This window comes from Megalobrama amblycephala, linkage group LG10, assembly GCF_018812025.1.
Source record: "Megalobrama amblycephala isolate DHTTF-2021 linkage group LG10, ASM1881202v1, whole genome shotgun sequence".
NCBI classification, from domain to species: Eukaryota; Metazoa; Chordata; class Actinopteri; order Cypriniformes; family Xenocyprididae; genus Megalobrama; species Megalobrama amblycephala.
Window position 1 is genome coordinate 3,083,088 of NC_063053.1, and position 20,905 is coordinate 3,103,992.

At 36.0% G+C, this 20,905-nt stretch overlaps 1 protein-coding gene across 4 annotated transcripts in view; it reads right to left on the reverse strand.

Moving 5' to 3' along the window:
* lyst (lysosomal trafficking regulator) overlaps positions 1–20,905 on the reverse strand; it is a 98,241-nt gene that overhangs the window by 63,491 nt on the left and 13,845 nt on the right. For 2 of the 4 annotated variants that reach the window (XM_048203966.1, XM_048203964.1), the window contains exons 3-5: positions 11,346–11,437; positions 3,382–3,568; positions 452–542 (exon numbers count right to left, since the gene is read on the reverse strand). In XM_048203966.1, coding sequence (XP_048059923.1) covers positions 452–542; positions 3,382–3,568; positions 11,346–11,437 — 370 coding nt within the window. Of the gene's footprint in view, positions 1–451; positions 543–3,381; positions 3,569–11,345; positions 11,438–12,152; positions 12,483–14,528; positions 14,602–20,905 lie in introns of those variants that run through there. The other 2 variants (XM_048203967.1, XM_048203968.1) reach the window with 2 other exon arrangements.

Below are 20,905 nucleotides of genomic sequence, written 5' to 3' on the forward strand. Positions count from 1 at the left end.
TGCATTAGTCATGATGACCTCCAGAGGTCGGTTTACAACACAATTACGGGAACTAATAACTCAACAATGTGGAAAGCAGCTGCTAGAAAAGATTAGCATGCCTGCACTAAATACCTTAGGTCTCAAGCTCAATGAAAAGTCTTATCCTTTCCATCATCCTTTAACTGTACTGTTTCATAATTAAAGCCATCTCATGGTTTCACTTGTTGTTCATGCAGGCAGCTACTTAACAATTCATGGCGTCCTCGCAAGATCACTGCCATCATATGCTTTATAAAACATATCATGTAGAAGTATATCAAATTTCCAAATTAATGCAATGCCAGGATGTCACTTAATATTAACACATAATTATTTAATTCAAGGTGGGTCACAGTATACTTCTAGCGCATTCTCAAAATTAAGATTGTTAACATTATGCATTATTAAAGAGCTTTATAGTGACTCTCACCTGGGGCTTTCTCCTCCTGAACGGGAATCTTCCAGACCAGAGGTAGCAGAGACAACAAGAGTGTAAGCAGCTCTTCCCGACAGGTCAACTCCTAAGTAAAAGGTTTGAGAGGTTAATTCTGAATTCTTAACTCTGTCCCTGCAAATCCAATCAAAAACAGTCTCCTAGTGTTGATGGCCACATAGAAGCAGATTACTTTTCTCACTTCTGCTTCATAGTAACAAGCCTCTCTTGGCAAGCTAGTCTCCAGCGCTGTGCAAATTACAGACAACAAAAACTGTATCTGAAGGTTTTCTTCCAATGGCTTCGGTAAAATACAGGTTTGCTGGACATGAGGTATGACAGCAAGCCTGTAAATACTGGCTCCACCCTCAGCAAGATAGCATTCCTCACAAGGAGAAGAGAAAGCACTCTGACACGTGTGAATTAAAAGCAAATACAAGGGGCTGCCAGCCACAGAACTGTGTGACCCCAGGTAAACAAGCATCTGGCAGCATACTCATAAGGTAATTAGCAAAGTGGCTAGGGAGCCATATTGACCCACTACTATGCAAACACACAGGCGATTGATGTTGTGTTGAGAGATAGTTAAGCAGTGGCGAGTTCAGAGAAAAGGCCCGTGTCTTGTGAGTAAGAACCACTCCAGACATGATTCATTAGAACTCTCACTTCAAAGAGAGGGAATTAAGGAGAGGGTGGTGGAGAGGGGCTTGAAGAAAAACATGGGATCAAACATACCTGTCATTTTCTTCGACATAATGCCAAAAATTCTGCTTATAGATTAACAGATAATAACTTTGACTAATTCATCAGTTTAAAAAATTTGAAGACAATTTAAATGTTAAGCACTTAAGCCAAAACAATAATTTCACATTTCTTAAGAAAACTAGCTCTGTTTACTATTGAAAGTGCATTTTTGCATTTTCTGTAAACTGAGGGATGACAGAGTAGAAATTATTTACTGTGGTAATAAATAGAATATTTATGTTAAGAAATGTCATTATTGCACTGTCTCTTCATTAGTGTTATTTTAGTATCATTACGACGCTTTTATAGTTTTTTTATTAATATTTTGATTTAGTTTATATTTTTATATTTTCTGTTTTCATTTTAATAAAAAGTCCCCCTGTAGTCAATAATTTTATCCCTTAAAACTCATCTTTGATCACCAAAATGACATATTTAAACATTTAAAATGTAACTCTACACCCTTGCCTCATTTAGTATACGCAGTTCTATGAATATGCAAATTAGCCCCACCTCCACTCACACCAGCTCGGAGATCCACTCATTGAGGATCACACATTGACGTGATTGGTTAAAAGGTAGTTTGTGACGTCAGAAACAAGTGATTTCAAACGTTTTTGAAACTGTCTTTGGTTCACTGCAGTTTTAAGGAAAAATACTCATCAATGGTGTTGATTTATGAATTTGCACATGGTTTGTCTTAAAGCACATTCAAAACACCACATAGACATATAAACAACATTAAAAACTTGATTTTCACCACAGGGGGAACTTTAAAGTTTTAGTAGTTTTGATGTGATTTTGTCATTTTTTTAAAAATTATGAATATTAGTCTTATAATCTTTATTTCAGTTGTAGTTATTTTAGAACATCAAGTTGAACTTGTCTTGGCAACTAGCTGAAATATGTTTAAGGTTTTCTTATATTTTATTTCAGTTAAAGTTTATTTTCTTTCAAGTAACGAAAATGATAAACCAAAATAACCCTGGTTTACATTGTACTATAAAGCAACAAACACTCAACAAACACTGCCCATTACAATAAACAAAGCTGTTTGCATTTCAAGCATGCAAAACAACATTGCTTCTAGTTTTGCTATGTCATAATGTGCTGCTCGCTTGCAGTGTCTCTACAGAGAGATGGATGTCTGTACTTAGGGCTTCACTGCTCTAAAACAATGACTTTCCAGTAGATTTCCTCGTGTCTGCAAGTAAAGAGCAAGAAAGAAACAGCAAGAATACATTCCCAGGGCCCATTCATTAATCCTGCAAGCAGGCCATAAAATAGATAGAGAAGATAAAACAGCATGAATGAACACAATGGTCTAATGTCAAGCTTCATAGACCATCATTTTTGTTATTTGAAACATTTATGTATACAGAGGCAATTCATCAAAGCTCATTGAAAGTCTTATGATATAATATACATTTTGATGCATGTCTTGGTCACTGCAAATACTAGAGTGATTTTTGTGATGTTTTTCAAAGAAGTATCTTTGAAATTTGTTTGATAAAAATACAGTAAAAACAGTAAAGGTCATTGCACACTGAGTCCGAAATTCGCATGCGAAACTTTCGCACGTTAAAAAATAAATTCGACCTAATAAATAAATAAATAAATTCGACCTGGACCCAATATTTCCTCTTTCTTTTTCAACTAATCGTGCTCACTGCTTGAAGACTTCATTTTATATTTTTTTGCGATTTTTTCGCAACGCATTCATTAATACGCATCGGACTCAGTGTGTAAGGTCTCTGTGCGTGACGAATTTTTAGGATTGCGAATACGAAAAAACGCATGCGAAAATTTCGGACTCAGTGTGCAAAGGCCTTAATACTGTAAAATATTAAAGGTGCCATAGAACGTCTTTTCAAAAGATGATCTTTTCTAAGATCATCATATTAGAATGATTTCTGAAGGATCATGTGACACTGAAGACTGGAGTAATGATACTGAACATTCAGCTTTGAATATATAATATTTTACTATATATTCACATTATTTTAAATTGTATTCATATTTCACAATATTACTGTTTTTACTGTATTTTGGATCAAATAAATAAAGCAATGGTAAGCAGAAGAAACTTCTTTCAAAAACATTAAAAAAAGCTTCATTATACCAAACTTTTGACAGTCAATGTATGGGTAAAAATATATTAAAATTAAGCTTCTCTGACCAACCTGGTCAATGACAGAGTCCAGGGTGCTGAGGAGCAGGAATCCGCGTCCACGCACCAGATACTCTCCCAGAGCCACCATGTGACTTTCCTCCTCATCCTCCGCCCGCTGGGCCACCGCACTACACAACTGGTGCACATCCGTCAGGAACTCCCGTGCCAGGGTGTTACTGGCCCCACTCATGTCCGAGCTAATGGTGGAAAACGACAGCATGAAAATCTGTAAATCACCTGCTCGGGTGCTCAAACAATCTCAGAGCTTTGCTTTAGTTTCAGATACATTACAAAGTTCTCTTTTTGTATAAATTCACAAGAAATAAACCAAGTGAAACTGCTCAGATGGTTTCATGTTCCATAAAGTCATTTTTTTTTAAAAATATAAATGGATTTAGGTACAAGAAAACCTTTAGTTTTTTTTTATTTTTATTTTTTTATTTATATTTACACGTAATTATGCAGTCTGTCTGTCAACAGCCTTTGAACGGGAGTGCAGTTAAGATGCTGCCTATGTAGGAAGCTCACTTAGTTCGCTCATTCATTTGAATAATCCAGTTAACCATTCAAAACTCGATCAGTGAAATGTAATTTATGGTTTGCACACAGACTATGGTTTGAGCACAGACTATGATAGGGTTTTTCCTGTACTGAAAATATAAGCGTTTTTTTGTGAACGAGCATCAAAGGTTTCTATTTACAATGTGTTTTTGCAGCGTTGAGTTTTGTAGCCAATCACAGACAGCACAAGCTCTACAGGCTTATGATTAATCCTTTAATTATAACCAACAAAGTATAAACACAATGTCAATAAGAGATTCATTGCACAGCATAGTCAGTTTCACTGATTAAAACAGGAGTTTTCGCAAGAGCGCAGCTTTGTATACCTCGTCTTGGAGAGTAAATGCAAAATAACAGAGAATTTTTGACCTAGGAAAAACCTTGTACAACTATGTGAGGTCTGACAGGAACTACAGTGATGTTATGCAACAAGATTAGGCTTCATGGACACGGACAGCAGATCCTGTCATCAGACACGGACCCAAGCGTACTGTATCGCATCAACCAGTTATTCCATCCACCGCATCAACCGCTGGACAGGATTTCAGCCGTATCACTTTACCACAGTCAGTAGAACAAACAAGAAGCGAATAAATGCAAAACTAAATGTTGAAATTGATAGCTTTTAGTTATACTGTAATGTTGAATGTCTATAACTGATTAAAAAAAAATGTAAAAATAAATCAAATTCATAGAGACATTAGTACCAGTATTAGTTTCAGTGATACTGGCCTTCATTCATAAAAAGATGCCATTAAATAAATATTTAAAATATACTGTCTTTAAAGTTGTTTCTACATTAATTTGGAGACTAACTGAAATTATTACAATATAAAAATATTAAAAACTTACAGAAATATTACAGAAAAATGTGTGATTAATTAGTTAATTTTTTAAATATATATACAATTTCATACTTTTTCATACTCAAATTTCCAAACCTCTCTGTAGATTTTTCAGACCATATTTAATATAAATGAATCATGCAGAATTATATTTGGTATATAGTACAATCATCTAATTATTTTCTCAAGTTTTCAAGGGAAACCCCATTGGTTTTCTCTAACATGAGCTTACATGATGAGAAGAACCTAAAATAACCTGCAAGTATTCACCTCTGACACATCGGTTTGATGCTGTAATCGTGGTTTGATGTTGCACAACCACCAAACAGCAAAGTACAGTCTGAATTAAATAATCATTTGCACCTTTATCTGTTGCAGCACATCCGTTTAGTGACGTTCAAAAGAGACTTGCTTACAGTAAGGACAAACAGTTTTGCAACAATCACAAAATGATCACTAAACTTTTGCCATGAATTCACCCATTTGCATGCTAAATTTATGCTTAGAAATTTTTAATTTTAGAAAACTGAATAGGGGAAATAGTCTGGAAACAAATATTTTTCCATACACACTTTTTTTTTTTTCATACTTTTTCAGACCTTATATATACCGCCCACCCCTAAAAACACAAGCTCTGTGTTACACAGTACTCAAATACACAATTTAGCATTTTAAAATGATTTACATCACAGCGGCTCTACCACACCCACCATAAACACACCCAGTTGGTGCATTAAAGACACGCCTCTTTAAATCCACAGTACCCAGAAACACACAGTATTCTTGCCAACCTACCTCCTATAACCAGCCTGCAGTGGAACTCAAAATCTCCACCATCGTCCACACCGTTTCAGCCACATATTCCACTCATGGTCGTAGTAAACTAAGCCGCAAGAGTCAAGCCTGCGTCCGCATGCCTCCATGCTTCACTAATGACTGAATTTTCTGTCCTGCTCTGTAAATTCCATTAAATTGGAATTTCAGATGGAAGCTTTCCAGATTTTGAGTTGATCAGTGCATCACATGAAAGCATGTGATGTCACATGGCCGTACAGGGGCAGGCTGGGAAGCAAACTTCTGGTCAGGCCCGGGGGTGACTTGGAGTAATTAGATTTAGTTGTAAAGCTTAGATGGTGAACCTGCCATTTGTCAGACACTGAAACAATCCTATTACTTAACCTTCTCCAATAGAACATAGAAAATGAAAGAAGATATTTTGAAGAATGTTGGGGTTCAAAAGACACTGTATGGACAAAAAAACAAAAACAAACATTTTTCAAAATATCTTTGTTTGTGTTCAACAGAAGAAAGCAAATCATATGGCTTTGGAATAGGTTTGTTATACAATCCCATTAAGATAATGTAACACTTTACAATAAGGTTAATGGTTCACCATTAGGTTAATGCATTAACCAACACTAGCCATGTTCTTAAAATAAAAAACGCTGGATGGAAATGCCAAGATGTGCATAAATTCTAAAAATGTGCATAATAAAACTTGAGTGCTCAATTGAGTCAGATCATTTTAGTATCCGATAAGAAGCATAAACTACAATGGAAACACATTACCAAATAAATCCCTCGATGCGCAACAAAAAACTCAGGTGACTGCCTCAGCAGGGGATGTGATTGGATAACTGGACTCAGCAGTGGATCAGGTTCATTGCACAGCATCTCAAATATTGTTTTCGTTATTCTGAAATGCCTGAGCCTGTCATTACACAATGATTTGGTTTAATTTCCTTCCAGAAGCGTCTCACATGATTGCGTTCCCAAACACCAGCATCCGAACGGAAGAGAACACGATGTTAATTCTGTTTCGTCTGCTTGCTCTGAGATGTAAGTCATTTATGATCGAGGAAAAGAGAGCCACAGTAGCTTCCTCAACTGCAGCAACTTCCATTTTCATTACTGATATTTTGCGCCAGTTTCCCAGGAAGTGATGTTTTTGTTTTCTGTATAGCACATAAGTTGGAAACACTGCTTTATTCGCAAATGTTTTATGTGAAATTCCAATTTTGCAATTCATTTGTTGCACTTTGTTAATAAAATTACAATGGTTCATCGTAAGTTCATGTTAGCTCAGGGCCATTAATATTAACAGATACAACTTTTTTTATTTTAATAGTGTATACGTAAATGTTGAACTAAGATTAACAAATGTTTTAGAAGTATTTTTCATTGTTAACTGATGTTGACTAATGTAGCTTTCTAATGTTAACCAATGGAACCTGATTGTAAAGTGTTAATGTCTAGTCAGAAGCAAAATTAAGAACTATCTTTAGTGGGTTTATTTATTTATTCCCAAGTAATATTGTCATAGTGGGACAATAGAAGACAGTAGGGCTGCACAATTAATTAAATTTCTAATCGCAACAACGTTTACTGATGCCACAATTTCGTAACCGTTCAAAGGCGCGATTACAACAAAAAATATCTACTTACATTATTGTGCATGCTTAAGAGGTGTGTTTAGAGCATGTTACATTCTGAGAGGTGAATCACGACTTCTTCAGAGTGTAAAAGATCGAACTCAGAGCCATTAAATCTAACCCAGAACAAAAGGAACTACCAGTGACGTAAGTGTACGGTGATTGGTCAAACGAACGCGAAACACAAGCACCTGCCATTTTTAAAAAGTCATGTACACAGCCTGTATATTTACTCCACGAACTAACTCTACAAACATGGAAAACAGTGATAGATGAACCTCTAAACTTTACGTCAAGGAGAAAATCCAGCACAACTTTGAGCGGACCAGGCAAAACATGATTATGTATTTCTGCTCAGCTTGCAACATCGGGCATCAAACACACAGCAAAAGCTAATACTTTTTCCATATGCTGTCTACTTTCTTTGTAACTTATAACAGAGTTCTATTTAATAATGTATTAAAAAGGACTGTTAAACAGACTGTAAACTAATGAAGACGGAGAATGCGATATCTGGCTGAGCTGTTCTCAGCGCCGTCAAAATAAAAGTTACAACAACAAGTGGAGTTTACGTCACTTCAGAGTTCCTACTGGCGGTGCGAATGCAATCAGGAAAATGGCCCTAGGGGAACATTAGCTCTCGGGGAACCACCCTGGTGGTAAATCAGGAAGAGTGTTTTCAGCTTGTTTTTTATTTTTACAAAGAAAATATGGCATGCAGTTGCTTCAAACTATGGTATAAAGCTATTCAAAACAACATTCAATGCAACTGTGATTTTAATTAATAAATCGCAATTACAATTTCAATGGAATAATCGACATTTATGATTTTTGTCATAACTGTGCAACCCTAGTAGACAGTATATTCATATAGTTTATTTGAAATATTGTTTTTGTTTGTTTGTTTGCAACATATGCTAATATGAACATCTAAGAATTTGATTCTGAAATACATTTTGTGACATGTAAATACACTGCACTACACACATGTAAATACACTATACTGTGTACAGTATATATGGAAGTCCCATTTCATTATCATTATTATTGCTTTGCAAGTTAATAATAAACTCATAACTTGATATGCTGTCCCACTTTACCAGTATCTCCCTGTTCCACTTTAACAATATGCTATGGTAAAGTGGAGCAGATGAAAAAAAGTCTTCTTTATGTATGGAAAATAAGGAAATCAGACAAGTTTGGAACAACATAAGAGTGAATAAAACATGCACATTTTTAATTTCTGCGTGAACTATTCCTTTAACAAAGTAATTATTTTATTATCTCACTCAAAGCAGATAAAAGTTCTGAAAGGGTCAAAGGGTTTCATATGCAATAATCACATGCTATAAGAGAGGGTTAATGCATTCACATCAAACGGGCTGTAGCTTTGTCCAGTTCCTGTGTCTAAAGTTCCAGGACCCGCACATGATCATGAGATAAAGATTAGGAGCTGAGAAAACACACTTAATTGAGTGCACGGCAAGTAGCCACTCGGCCAGACAAAGAAAGCTTTTGTATCGCTCGCCTCAAACGATCAGCTTCTCTCAACACAATGCTAATTAACATGAGCTCTAGATGCTGGTTGCTATGATTCGGAGTTGATTTCGACACAAGGTTCAAAGAACTTAGGGCGGATCTGTAATCGGGCATTTAGATAAATTACACAAAATACACTGATCAAGAACTGTGATCTGATTGTACATAAAATACCTCAGAAAAATAAGCTACTGAAATCCTAAAGGGATGTGGTGATGGGGGAAAGAAAAAAAATGACATGGCAGGGCTCTATGCTTTCTTTTTAGGAACCCCTTATTAAATGTGACATCTTTTATGTTAAATTCATAAATTTATATTTATAAATTGAGTTAAGAATAAGTTACCAATCATATAAATCACTATCAACAAAATTAATCTTTGCACTGCAGAGGTGACACAGAGGTTTACAGACTGTTTAATGAGTAGAAATACTAAATAACTAAAATGCTACTTTAAAAATGAAACTAAAACTGCCAGTATTGAGCGGCAAGTCACTGTATTCACCGAATCATTCATTCAATCGATTCATTCAAACGCCTGATTCATTCAGGAACAAAGCAAGCGACTGTCTTTATGAATAGATCGTTGAATCATTTACTCACTATATTCATTTAAAAACACAGATCCATTCCAGGGCTAGAAATTAACTTTTTTACTTAGTAGCGCTGGTGCTCCCAACTTCAAAAAGTTAGAAGCACCAGCAAAAATTCACTTGTCTGGAAAAAATAGGATTTTTGTGTTGTAAATATAATTTATTCTAAAGCAATATTGTCATCAGTGTTCAATCAGCTTTGACACTTAAATCTGCATATTTGTGATATTTTCCCCCGAGGGCATTTTTTTTTTTTTACCTTTATAAAAGGCTTTTTCCCCCTAATCTTATTAAATGTATGCTTCATCTTTCATTTTAAATTCTTAAATTTGATCAATAAATTCAATTAGAATAATAAGACACTATAAGGCTATTACCAGTCAAATTAAGTAATTTACACTAAAAAATTACAACTGCATTAAATAATGTTATTAGATAGATAGACAGATAGATAGACAGATAGATAGATAGATAGATAGATAGATAGATAGATAGATAGATAGATAGATAGATAGATAGATAGAACTATCTATATTTTTTTGAATATACAAATAAATGCTGGAAAAAATGTTACTTCTAAACATGAAACTAAACCGCTAGTAGGTGGCGGCAGGTGACCGTCTTAATGAGGGAGTCATTGAGTCATTCATTCAAATGATTCATTCAAACAGATGATTCATTCAAGAACGAGGCAGTTGTTTATGAATGGGTCATTGAATCTTTGACTCAACCAAATCATTCAGTAATGAAAACATGATTGTGTTGTCATGAAATGCACTATGGTTCTGCTGTGATCTTTGTTTGAAACTATTTTTGCTGCTGAAACAAAACAAAAACTGTCAACATTGCATCTAAAATGTAAGTGATTTAATTTGAACTACTTTTAACAGTTTATTGAACTGTTGTATGAAATCAGTGTTTTCAATCGCGATGTTTTAATTCGGCATATTCAGGAAAATTGTACTCTTGGTCGTGTAATGTTGCTTAACTATATCATATGTTATAAATATAAAATATGCTATAAATAAAAAATATGAAATAGAGCAAAATCTGACAAAAGTGTTCCTAAAACGTACGTCACATCATGTATTAACTTCATGTTTATTGAATTATTATTACATTGTGTCTGTACTCTGTTATAATGAGAGGATTCACAAGCTTGCATAACAACTGATCAAACTCCAGTGTTTTGGGCGGGAGTGGAATTTAACTTAAACGCCTCTGATTGGCCATTGTGTTCAAGAAACTGACAGATATGTCTGTGATTGGCTACATTGCTCAACGCTGCAAAAACACGTTCTCTCTCCACGCTCTCCAAAGTGCAAACACAAATACGCACTGGTACGTTTGCAAAATCTGTTTGGCCAATATGCTCTAATTAGTTTCAACTGAGGGTGTACCCGCTAGCACCCCTATAGAACCGGATCTGATCGGGTCAGTAAATTACTTTTTCAGTCGCACACACTAATTTTCAATCGCAAATGCGATTTTATTTGGTGACAAAAATGCAGATAAATTTCAGTGTAACAATAAAGATGTTATTCAAAATCTTGCTTTTTTTGGGTGAACTATTCCTTTGAACCAGCTGTTCTCAAAATTTTGGTCACGCCCCCTTTTAAACCTTTAAAAAATGTATAATCGGTGGCTGCAGTGAGCTCTTTCGACAGTGCCTCACAAGCTCTTGTACGTCTTCTTGCTGAAAAACGTCAGCAGAGCGGCACGTTCACAATAGCAGCTTGTGATGCCGACCGCCGAAGAGATGCTTTTCTATGGCGAGGAACATCTACGTCAGGCTTTGTTTAGACGGTGACAAGTCAACGTTTGGTGCTGCTTTATAAAAGGCAGCTAGCATCAACTGCTATTCACACACTTCAACGCTGTTTTCTTTTTTCTACTGATCTCCAGCGCCCCAATCTTTGAGAACCACTGCTTTAAACATAAGAAGTTTGTCAACCAGAAAGACGCTTAAACACATAGTAATGCGGATCATCATGTAAAAGCTTACCAGAATTTGAGCGCATCCTTTCCTCTCGGGTCACTGAGGTGTTTCACACAGTGAAATGTGCACAGAAAACTCTCCAAGCACTGAAGACTGACCTGAAATCAGAGGAAAACAACATCATCAGATTGCACTGATGAACAAGATTGTTTTGAGGAAGCATTCATGTTTGTAGCACAGGACAAGTGCAGGACTAGTGTAACACTATTGGTTAGGAGTTTGATCAAACATGTAACTTTGAACAATCGTAATCGCGCTGCTTGAATTGAGCAAGTGCCACAAAAATGGTCTGGCAAGGGAGCCTTGCAATATGAACTTTAGAAGTGCATCAAACACTTGTTTTAAATATGTCCTTTGTAGATATGTTCTACACAAATGTATGGAAATGAGACACACATTGTCTTTGGACAGTTTTTAAATCAATAAAGACTTCTCCTCCATTCACTCGGCCAGTGAGTGCGCAAAAAAATTCAAAGACGTCTCTGTTTCTCCTGCCAGCCTCCATTTACTGGAACAGACACAGAATAATCACATTACATGGAGCAACTTCCACTCACATGAGCGAGTGAGTAAGAGGCCAGACTCAGGGAAATATACTACAGCTGCTGGTGCAACTACATGACTGTGGCTGCGTCTCAAATCACAGACTATCTGTCCTAAATGAGTGAATCTCGCAAAACCTGTCAAGAACTTGTCATTTTTTTAAATATTTAAATTATAAAATACCTATCAAAAATCACAGGCAGACACATTAATTAAACTCAAGGAATGTCTAATCCTCCCAGGATTTCCATCTGTAGACGGCCACCTGACCTTTTTAACTAGTAACCATGGGGGTTAATGCCGTCACAGGCTCGACAGCAGCTTTGACTGATCCTCCAGCTGTCAGACTCCACGCACACGTCACAGAAGCTGCTGCAGCGAGAGTCAGTTGAGTGCCCTTCACTAATCCACAGCTTCCACAAAAGCGTTTGACACGGACAAAACCAGCTTCCAAAAAAATATTTAAAAATAACAGGCGACAACGGCTGACTGACATGCTTTGCTCTCTTTAGGGTGAATCTCAAAAAAATCAGGAACACAACCAAGTCATTTTTCACCCCAAAAACAAGAGAAAATGCGCAATAAAAAAACAAGTGACTCAGTTTCCTTCCTTTTCAGATTCATACAGACTAGAGCAGTTTTAACAGCTCTATACAAACAAATCACTTCCTAGTTTCAGCGTTCAGTCACCTCAAACAACCCCCCCAATATCATCTTCATCTAATAAAGCTACATGACTGAGGCTGTGCCTCAAATCACATAATACCTGACCTAAATGGATGAATCTCACAAAACTTGTCCAATAACATTTTATGGGTCAGGGTCATTAAAATAAACTAATAAAATAAAATAAAAAAATAATGGATGAATAAATGGATAAATAAAATCAATAGATGAATCTCAAAAAAATCTGTCAAGAACTTGTCATGGTTTAATAATATTTCAAGTGCATATATATTAAACCCACAGCGCATATATTTATTTAATTGAATTGCAGCCTTTGTGAATTCACAATAGCATTATGCTTTAGTATGGGTTTAAATGGTTTTAAAAGAAAACGGTCTAATAATGCGATTCTTGTACGTGGAATGTGTCACTTCCTGTATTTTGTGGGTTAATCGACAAGGGTAAATTGCAAGTAAGAATTTTGTTAAATCAAGCACTCTAATCAAGGAATCATGACAGCTCTAATAATGATAATAGCTGTAAGCTGCAATTATCAGGGTTCAAGAGCTTTAAGGCCTTTAAGCACATGCCTAAAAAGGTATTATGTTTTATTTAGCAAGCCTGTAACCATCTCGATCAGATGGAAAAGACCATTTACAGTAAATACAGGCAATTTACCATAGGAAATATATAGTTTTTAAAGCTTTTCAACAGTTATTGAGGTTGAGCCAAAAACCTAAGACTAGTTCGCCAAAGTTGGTTTTTGAAATAATCTCCAATATTTAACGAATGAGTCGATGGACAAAGGCGGTCCTAGAGGCAAAATTGCCCAGAATGTGGTACGATTGTTGTAGGCATGTGTGAAAAAAAAATCGCACGATACACAATTCTTTTTTTATGCATGTGAAAAACACAAAGGTGCCCCCTAATGGCCGATTTCTTTCAAATTTCTCACAGGCTTCTAGGGCCCAGTGAGTTTCGTTCCAATCGGCCTCCGTTAACCTTGTCTGATAGCTGCTCAAAATTCATTGGCCGATGGCAGACATGACTTTATAGGCTATCATTTTCATTTATTTTTTCATGTTATAGTGCCACCATGTGTCCAGTTGCAACGTCCTTTTTCACGCAGCCACAGAATGAGCTCTTACATAGGTGTGCCGAGTTTAGTGAAAATATCTCAGTCCGTTCATTAATTATAGCCATTTTAGTAAAAGTGGCTCCACCCACTTCGAAAGTTTTGGTGGCCATTAGGGACCTTGAATCGAAATTTCAACTTTTTTTTTTTGATAATTATTGACAATCAGACTCCACTGACTATCTCGCTGCACTGGTTTGGTTCCAATTGGGCCAAAAACCTTGGACTAGTTCGCAAATGTTTTTCAAAAAATCTAAAATACCCAAAAATGTTGGCGATGAGTGATTCCGACGATATAAGACACTTGAGCATACACCTAACCATTTTAGGAGTTATGAGCCATTTTGTACTTTTCACTGCTGTAGCGCCCCCGTCAGGCCGATTGGGGCAAGTCTTGGTGATGCTGTAGACAGTGTGAGTACTACCAGCCCTCAAAGTTTCATTTTCATTTACCTCTGATCATTTTCAGAGGCGAATGCAGATCCTTGGAAAATTTAACAATTACAATAGGGTTTCAGAGCTACATGCTCGAACCCCTAATAATAATAAAAATGTTATCTTTTACTGAAACAGACCCATATGACTTTTCTTCCTCTGTGGAACATGAAGTAATTGATTACAATTTGCATTTGTAGAAAAAATGTTCCTTTAAAATCTCTTGAAATATCTCAAAATAGCGAGTCACGGCCCAGAAACATCATCCTATTTGAAAAGGTCAAACTCAATCACTCCAATAACACACTTTAATCTAGTCTCCATACAACTCGTTAGTACTATCAAACTTTCAAGGCAGGATTATTGAAGAGCACAGAGGTCATGACCTTCTGCAGGCTTCAGACACTCACCAGAGAATCAGGGTCCCACTATCTGAACATCAGATTGTAGATGATGGTAAGGGGCTCAATGGACAGCGAGGGGCTGGAAACACGTGACACAGGAGAGAAAAAGGCCGATGGAATGAGACGAACAGAAGATGAAGATGATGATACACAGAGAGGAAAACAAATAATGAACAGAAGGACAGTGAAACAGGAAGGATAAGGAGGATGTAACTGTAACTAGTTTGTAGATTTAGAAAGCGAACCAGATCAAGGTTCAATCTGACTGAACAAACAGGTCATGGTATACAAAGTTCTTCTGCGCACAGGGATCTTTTACTTTCACTGCTAATGATTTCATCTTGACTCATGGTTACTCTGTTCCACATACAGGTTCTTTCAACCAATCGCCTGAGCCATAAGTGTCATGTGACAAATCACTTTGGAGAAGCAGGAAAATTATGTCAACACTGACAACACAACATCAGTCTCAAACAGTTACAAATCTGAAGGTCCTACTTAAATTTTTGAAACACATCAAAACAATCACATTTAATTCACATTGAGCTGCTTTATAGATTAATTGAACTCAATCCATAACTTACACAGTTATTGAACTGAACTGAATCAACACTGAACTGAATTCTTTGCATCACTGAATCACTGAATCATTGAAACACTGAACAGAATTGAATTCTTTGCATCATTGAATCATTATTTTACTGTTTATCCCTGAAAAGCTGCTTTGAAACTATCTGTATTGTATAAAACACTATAGAAATAAAGGTGACTTGACATTGGAGTGATCAAATTTGTTGTTTTGCATTTTTACCTCTTGGGTAAAATATATTTTTGGCAGTCTGATTGAATAAGACAAAACATAGATCTTAAAAACCAAAGCTGATATTATTGATATTTTACTTGTCACTAAGAATGAAATGTCAAATCAATTGATTTGTAGGATACTGCAATTCACCTATATTAGGTTATATGTATTACAGTACATCAGTGTTTCCCATACATTGACTAGACTGTGGCGGCCCGCCACATTCTAATTTGTCCCGCCACAGTCTCAAAGTACGCCTGTCGCGATATTTAAATAATTGGTTGATAATTGAGTCATAGGGCAAAAGAAATAGAGTTGCACCAATTAAGTTTTCGTGCACTATATTCAAAGTCATATGAAGCCATTCCATAGTTTCATTTGAGGGACAGAAGAATATGTAGCCCTACATCGTTAACTTTTATGTTCACGGAAACTCGTCTTCCCTCCGCTGCAGCTGTCAATCATTCAGCACTCAAACAGCGCGTCGCGTTCGGTAACGACAGTCAGCACGGTAAAACTCTCCAATATGATATATTCTCATTATAATACTTGATATGTAGATAAAGGGCTGTGGATTTGCATAAAATGACTAACGTTACATCTTGTTGGGGTTTATTGCCGTTTCTGAACGATGTTATACTGGCTAGGTTAGATCGCACAACACAAGGATTATGAATTGGCGTCACACGCACAATAACTGGTATTTAAAAGTGAAAAGAAACATACGATCAATAAACTGTTAGTTGCAGATATACACAGGGGTTATCTTTGTGCCGTGAACTTTTCAATGCGCAGCGAACCTGCGAGTTGTAACTCCATATTGCTTCAAGCGCATCATTCTGCACCCGGAATACGCATAAGCGGTTTGTTCTGCTGTTTTGAAGCGTTTCATATTATGATGGTTTTGCACACTGAAAGATTATTAATAGGGATGTCCAGATCCGATCACGTGATCAGAAATCGGCCCTGATCATGTGGTTTCAGACTCGATCGGAATCGGACGTTACCTCCCGATCAGGACTCGGATATATATGTACATATATTCTCATTATTTTTAACACATCTATAGTGATGCGGTGGCACAGAGTTAGGCCTGTTTCACACTGCAAGCGTAAGCGGCGCGTGAGTAGCGCATATTTTTTTCAGCGTGCATGTCAACCAACGGATGCATTCACACAGGCAGCAGGAGCAGCTCGTAAAGCGCCAGGCAGGAGCGTCGCGTAAGCAGCAGTGCCGCGATCGTCTCGGCACCGAGTCTATCCCTGTGTCTCAATCAGCTCCCTAGCTCCCTAGGTCGTGAATCAGTATATAATGAAAGTGAATGTGGCTGATACCCTGATCAGTGCCCTGACTACTGAACTAGGGAGCTGATTGAGACACACGCTGCGCTGCTGATGCGTAATTAAAGTGAAAGCACACTTTTGATGGACAAAATAAATATAATTCAAAATGCACACAATACGCATGTCTAATGTGTTTTAACAAGAATTTGAGTATGACAGAAAAGAAAATTAAGAATCAAAAATAATAATAGAAGATTTACCCATTTAAACTTGTTTTTTATTATTCAGTTTGGGTTAAAGTATGGTGTATTATAAAAAACTAAAGTAAACTAGCCAGAAAATATGATATATATAAACATTATTTTAGTTATTACACAGACTGCAGCATACCCAAATCAAACCAAATATATTTGTTTTTATATTAGCCTTTTTTATATTTACTGTTGCACTAAAGTGAAGTGAAGTGAACAATTTATGTTATTTATTACTTGATTGTTCAAGCTACCTCACAGAAGTGCTCTGTTTGTAATTAAATAAAAAATAAGGAACGTCCTGGATCTGTTTTTTTTTCGCTCTTCTTTATTCTTTTTTTGATGTATTATAGAAGTATCGGATCAGGACTCGGTATCGGCAGATACTCAAAATCAAATGACTCGGACTCGAGGGCAAAAAAACCTGATCGGGACATCCCTAATTATTAATATCATATTTTGTTCTTTCGTATCTATATCTTGTTGCCCCATTAAAAAGCTGCTCAATACATTTAAAATAAACATATTTTAATCTTAGATTATTATAAATACATATGTCTTTACATTAATATATAAATCAACTTTTTTTTCATTTCATAAGAATGCATATAGTAATTTTAAACTTTATTAACATATTTAGATTTTATAAAATTACTGTGCAAAGTTTTTTTCAAGAATTAGGCTAGCATACTTTTTGCTGCTAATCAAAGAGTGACCATTAGTTTTACAAATATAGATATATAGATACAGGCCCCCCACTAATTATTCTAGAAATAAATTAATTCAACAAAGGTATCCTCTTTTGCTACATATTTCTTAATGGTTTAAATCTATACTCTATATGTTTGACCACATATGAACTATCATTTAGCCTACTATATGTTGTGTGCATGACTAATGTGCCCTACCATCACCAATAAATAAATTACTATTAGAGCACAAAATTGTTTACAAGATAACAAATTTCTTCATTGATCTAGTCACTTAATTTTGGTCTCAGAATGCACCATATTTATGCATTTAAATTTAAAATGTACAAAATTTTCCTCCGGAGGGGCATGCCCCCGGACCCCCCGAGAGGGACCGCCCACCACAGTCTCACAAAATACTGTGGGAAACACTGAGTACATGCATACAGAAAAGTCACATACTGTGCACAACATGTATATACTGAAAAATAAATATGCTACTGTATTCTAAACATAGTCTGTGACGGCAATGATTCAGACTCTGCTGCTCTTTTCCAGTCTTATTTACAGCCACAGTGTTTTCCACACTGTGGATCATAATTTCCCAAAGTTCATGTGACCTAAGAGCTGGACTTCTCAATAAAAACACTGATCCAGTGTCACTGGATACTCAGGGGAAAAAACACCGTTTTACAGGAACGGGTTGTGTTTCCTGTCAGCTGTTTGTCACAGAGTCACACGAGTGAACTCCACCAAACATGAATAAAACAGCAGCGCTGATATCAGGGGATTACGATAATGTCAGTGATGACATTAATGGAAACACATTCAATTTTTACAAACACATTAGATTATATTAGATTCTCAGACAACTTTCTCAAGCATCGAAGCACAAAGATTCATTATGAGTAATCAGATTTAATTAACTGGTGACTTTTTCAGGAACTGCAACATAAAACATGGTTTAAAAGGATTAGTTCACTTCAGAATTATAATTTCCTGATAATTTACTCACCCCCATGTCATCCACGATGTTCATGTCTTTCTTTCTTCAGTCGAAAAGAATTGAAGGTTTTTGAGGAAAACATTCCAGGATTTTTCTCCATATAGTGGACTTCACTGGGGTTCAACGGGTTGAAGGTCCAAATGTCAGTTTCAGTGCAGCTTCAAAGAGCTCTACATGATCCCAGACGAGGAATAAGAGTCTTATCTAGAGAAACCATCACTCATTTTCTAAAAAAAATAAAAATTATATACTTTTTAACCACAAATGCTCGTCTTGCACTGCTCTGTGATGCTCTACGCATTAATTAATCATGTTGGAAAGATCACGTGTGACGTAGGCGGAAATACCACGGTAGGGCGAAAAACTCCATCTCATTTTCTTCTCCAACCTCAAAATCACCCGACATCATTGTTTTAGCTTTTTTTGTAAAGGGCGTTTGACTTAGTCTTTGCACGTTCGCTTTGTAAACACTGAATCAGTACTTCTGCCTACGTCACGCGTGACCTTTCCAACGTGATTACATAATGCGTGGAGCATCACAGAGCAGTGCAAGATGAGCATTTGTGGTTAAAAATATATAATTATTATTTTTTTTTTTAGAAAATAACATCATTTCTCTAGACTCTTATTCCTCGTCTGGGATCATGTAGAGCTCTTTGAAGCTGCACTGAAACTGACATTTGGACCTTCAACCCGTTGAACCCCAGTGAAGTCCACTATATGGAGAAAAATCCTGGAATGTTTTCCTCAAAAAACTTAATTTCTTTTCATCTGAAGAAAGACAGACATAAACATTTTGGATGACATGGGGGTGAGTGAATTATCAGGAAATTTTAATTCTGTAGTGAACTAATCCTTTAATCACTGTACAGATGATAATCCCACCACAACTAATGTAAGTGGTATTTAAAACTATTCAAAACAAGTTAAAAACAAACAAACAACATAATTTCAAACTTGAACGCCTTCTAACAACCTTTTTATCAGTTGAGCATTTACTATTAAGTGAATTTAGATAATTCAGCTTTATTTAGGATGCATCAATTTCATTTTTCGCCCCAGAACTGTAGGTCAGACTATCCAACCAGTGTTATTTTAGTATTATTTATATCCTATTATTGTATTTATTAATTTTTATTTATTATTTATTTATTTATTAATTTAGAATTATCTTTTATTTTCATATTTTCATTTTAAGTCATTTTGCCATGTGCTTTTATATTTTTATTATCTTTTTAATATTTCAATTTATCTTTAATTTATTTCAATTTTAGTTTCAGTCATTGTAATACTTCCACTTAGTTTCCAAGGCAACATTTCTAATGTAAGTTTTTCATCAATTTTCATACTTTATTTTATTTCAGCTTTACTTCAATTAATTGTTTTAGTTATCAATAAAACATCACCTGAAATAATAATTTCATATGCCCATAATTATCTACGCTCCAATGCACATACTGCATTTGATATTCAAGAACGCAAAAGCACATTTTTTAAGCACATTTGTATATTTCTCAGCTCATTCTTTGGGTTTGAGTAATTTTAGCACTAGTTCATTATCAGTTGAGAGACTGCCGTGGATCATACGTTTTCTTGAGCCTGGGAGAAAAACTGTGCAGCATCTAATTAACACGTTCTCACCCCATTTCCATAGCTCAGACACACATGCGGCACAGGAAGTCACAGTTAGTGTATGTACGGTTTAATTGAGCCAGTCACAGAATACATACAGTGGGTTTGCAGAAGTGTAATTTTCCTTCTACTACTGCAAAGAGGTCAAAAAGCAGTTCTCGTTTTTTGCTTGTAGTGTTTTGTACATTAACTCAGACTGTACCGATCTGATGTTGAGGATTAGTTCAAAAGAAACATTCCAAGTTAAAATGCGAGTTACGTAATCAGATTACTTTTTCAAGTAACTAGTAAAGTAATGCATAATTACTTTTAAATTTACAACAAAATATCTGTGATACTATTTCAAATGTTTTCCTGTTTATTGACTGACAGCTCTTCTGTCTGAGAAATCAAGAGCAACGTGCAGTGGTGTTTTGTGTGCTGTGTAAACATGATGATTATTGTAGTTCTAGACTAAATGTGCATGCATTTACTCATCTCACTTGCACAAAAACTGATTCAGTATTCCTCAATGAATAAAAACAGTGAAATGCAAACCAGGGCCCCAGACTGTGACCAAATGGTTGCATTTTGCAAACTTTTTCCTGCTGGTGTGACTAAATTTTGTTAGAGGTCACATTGGGGCGACCACCACGTTGCCCAACAGATAAGAGCTGCCATTTCTGTTGCATATGAGAAGCGGTAAACAAAACAAAAGTGGAACAAAACCACACTTCG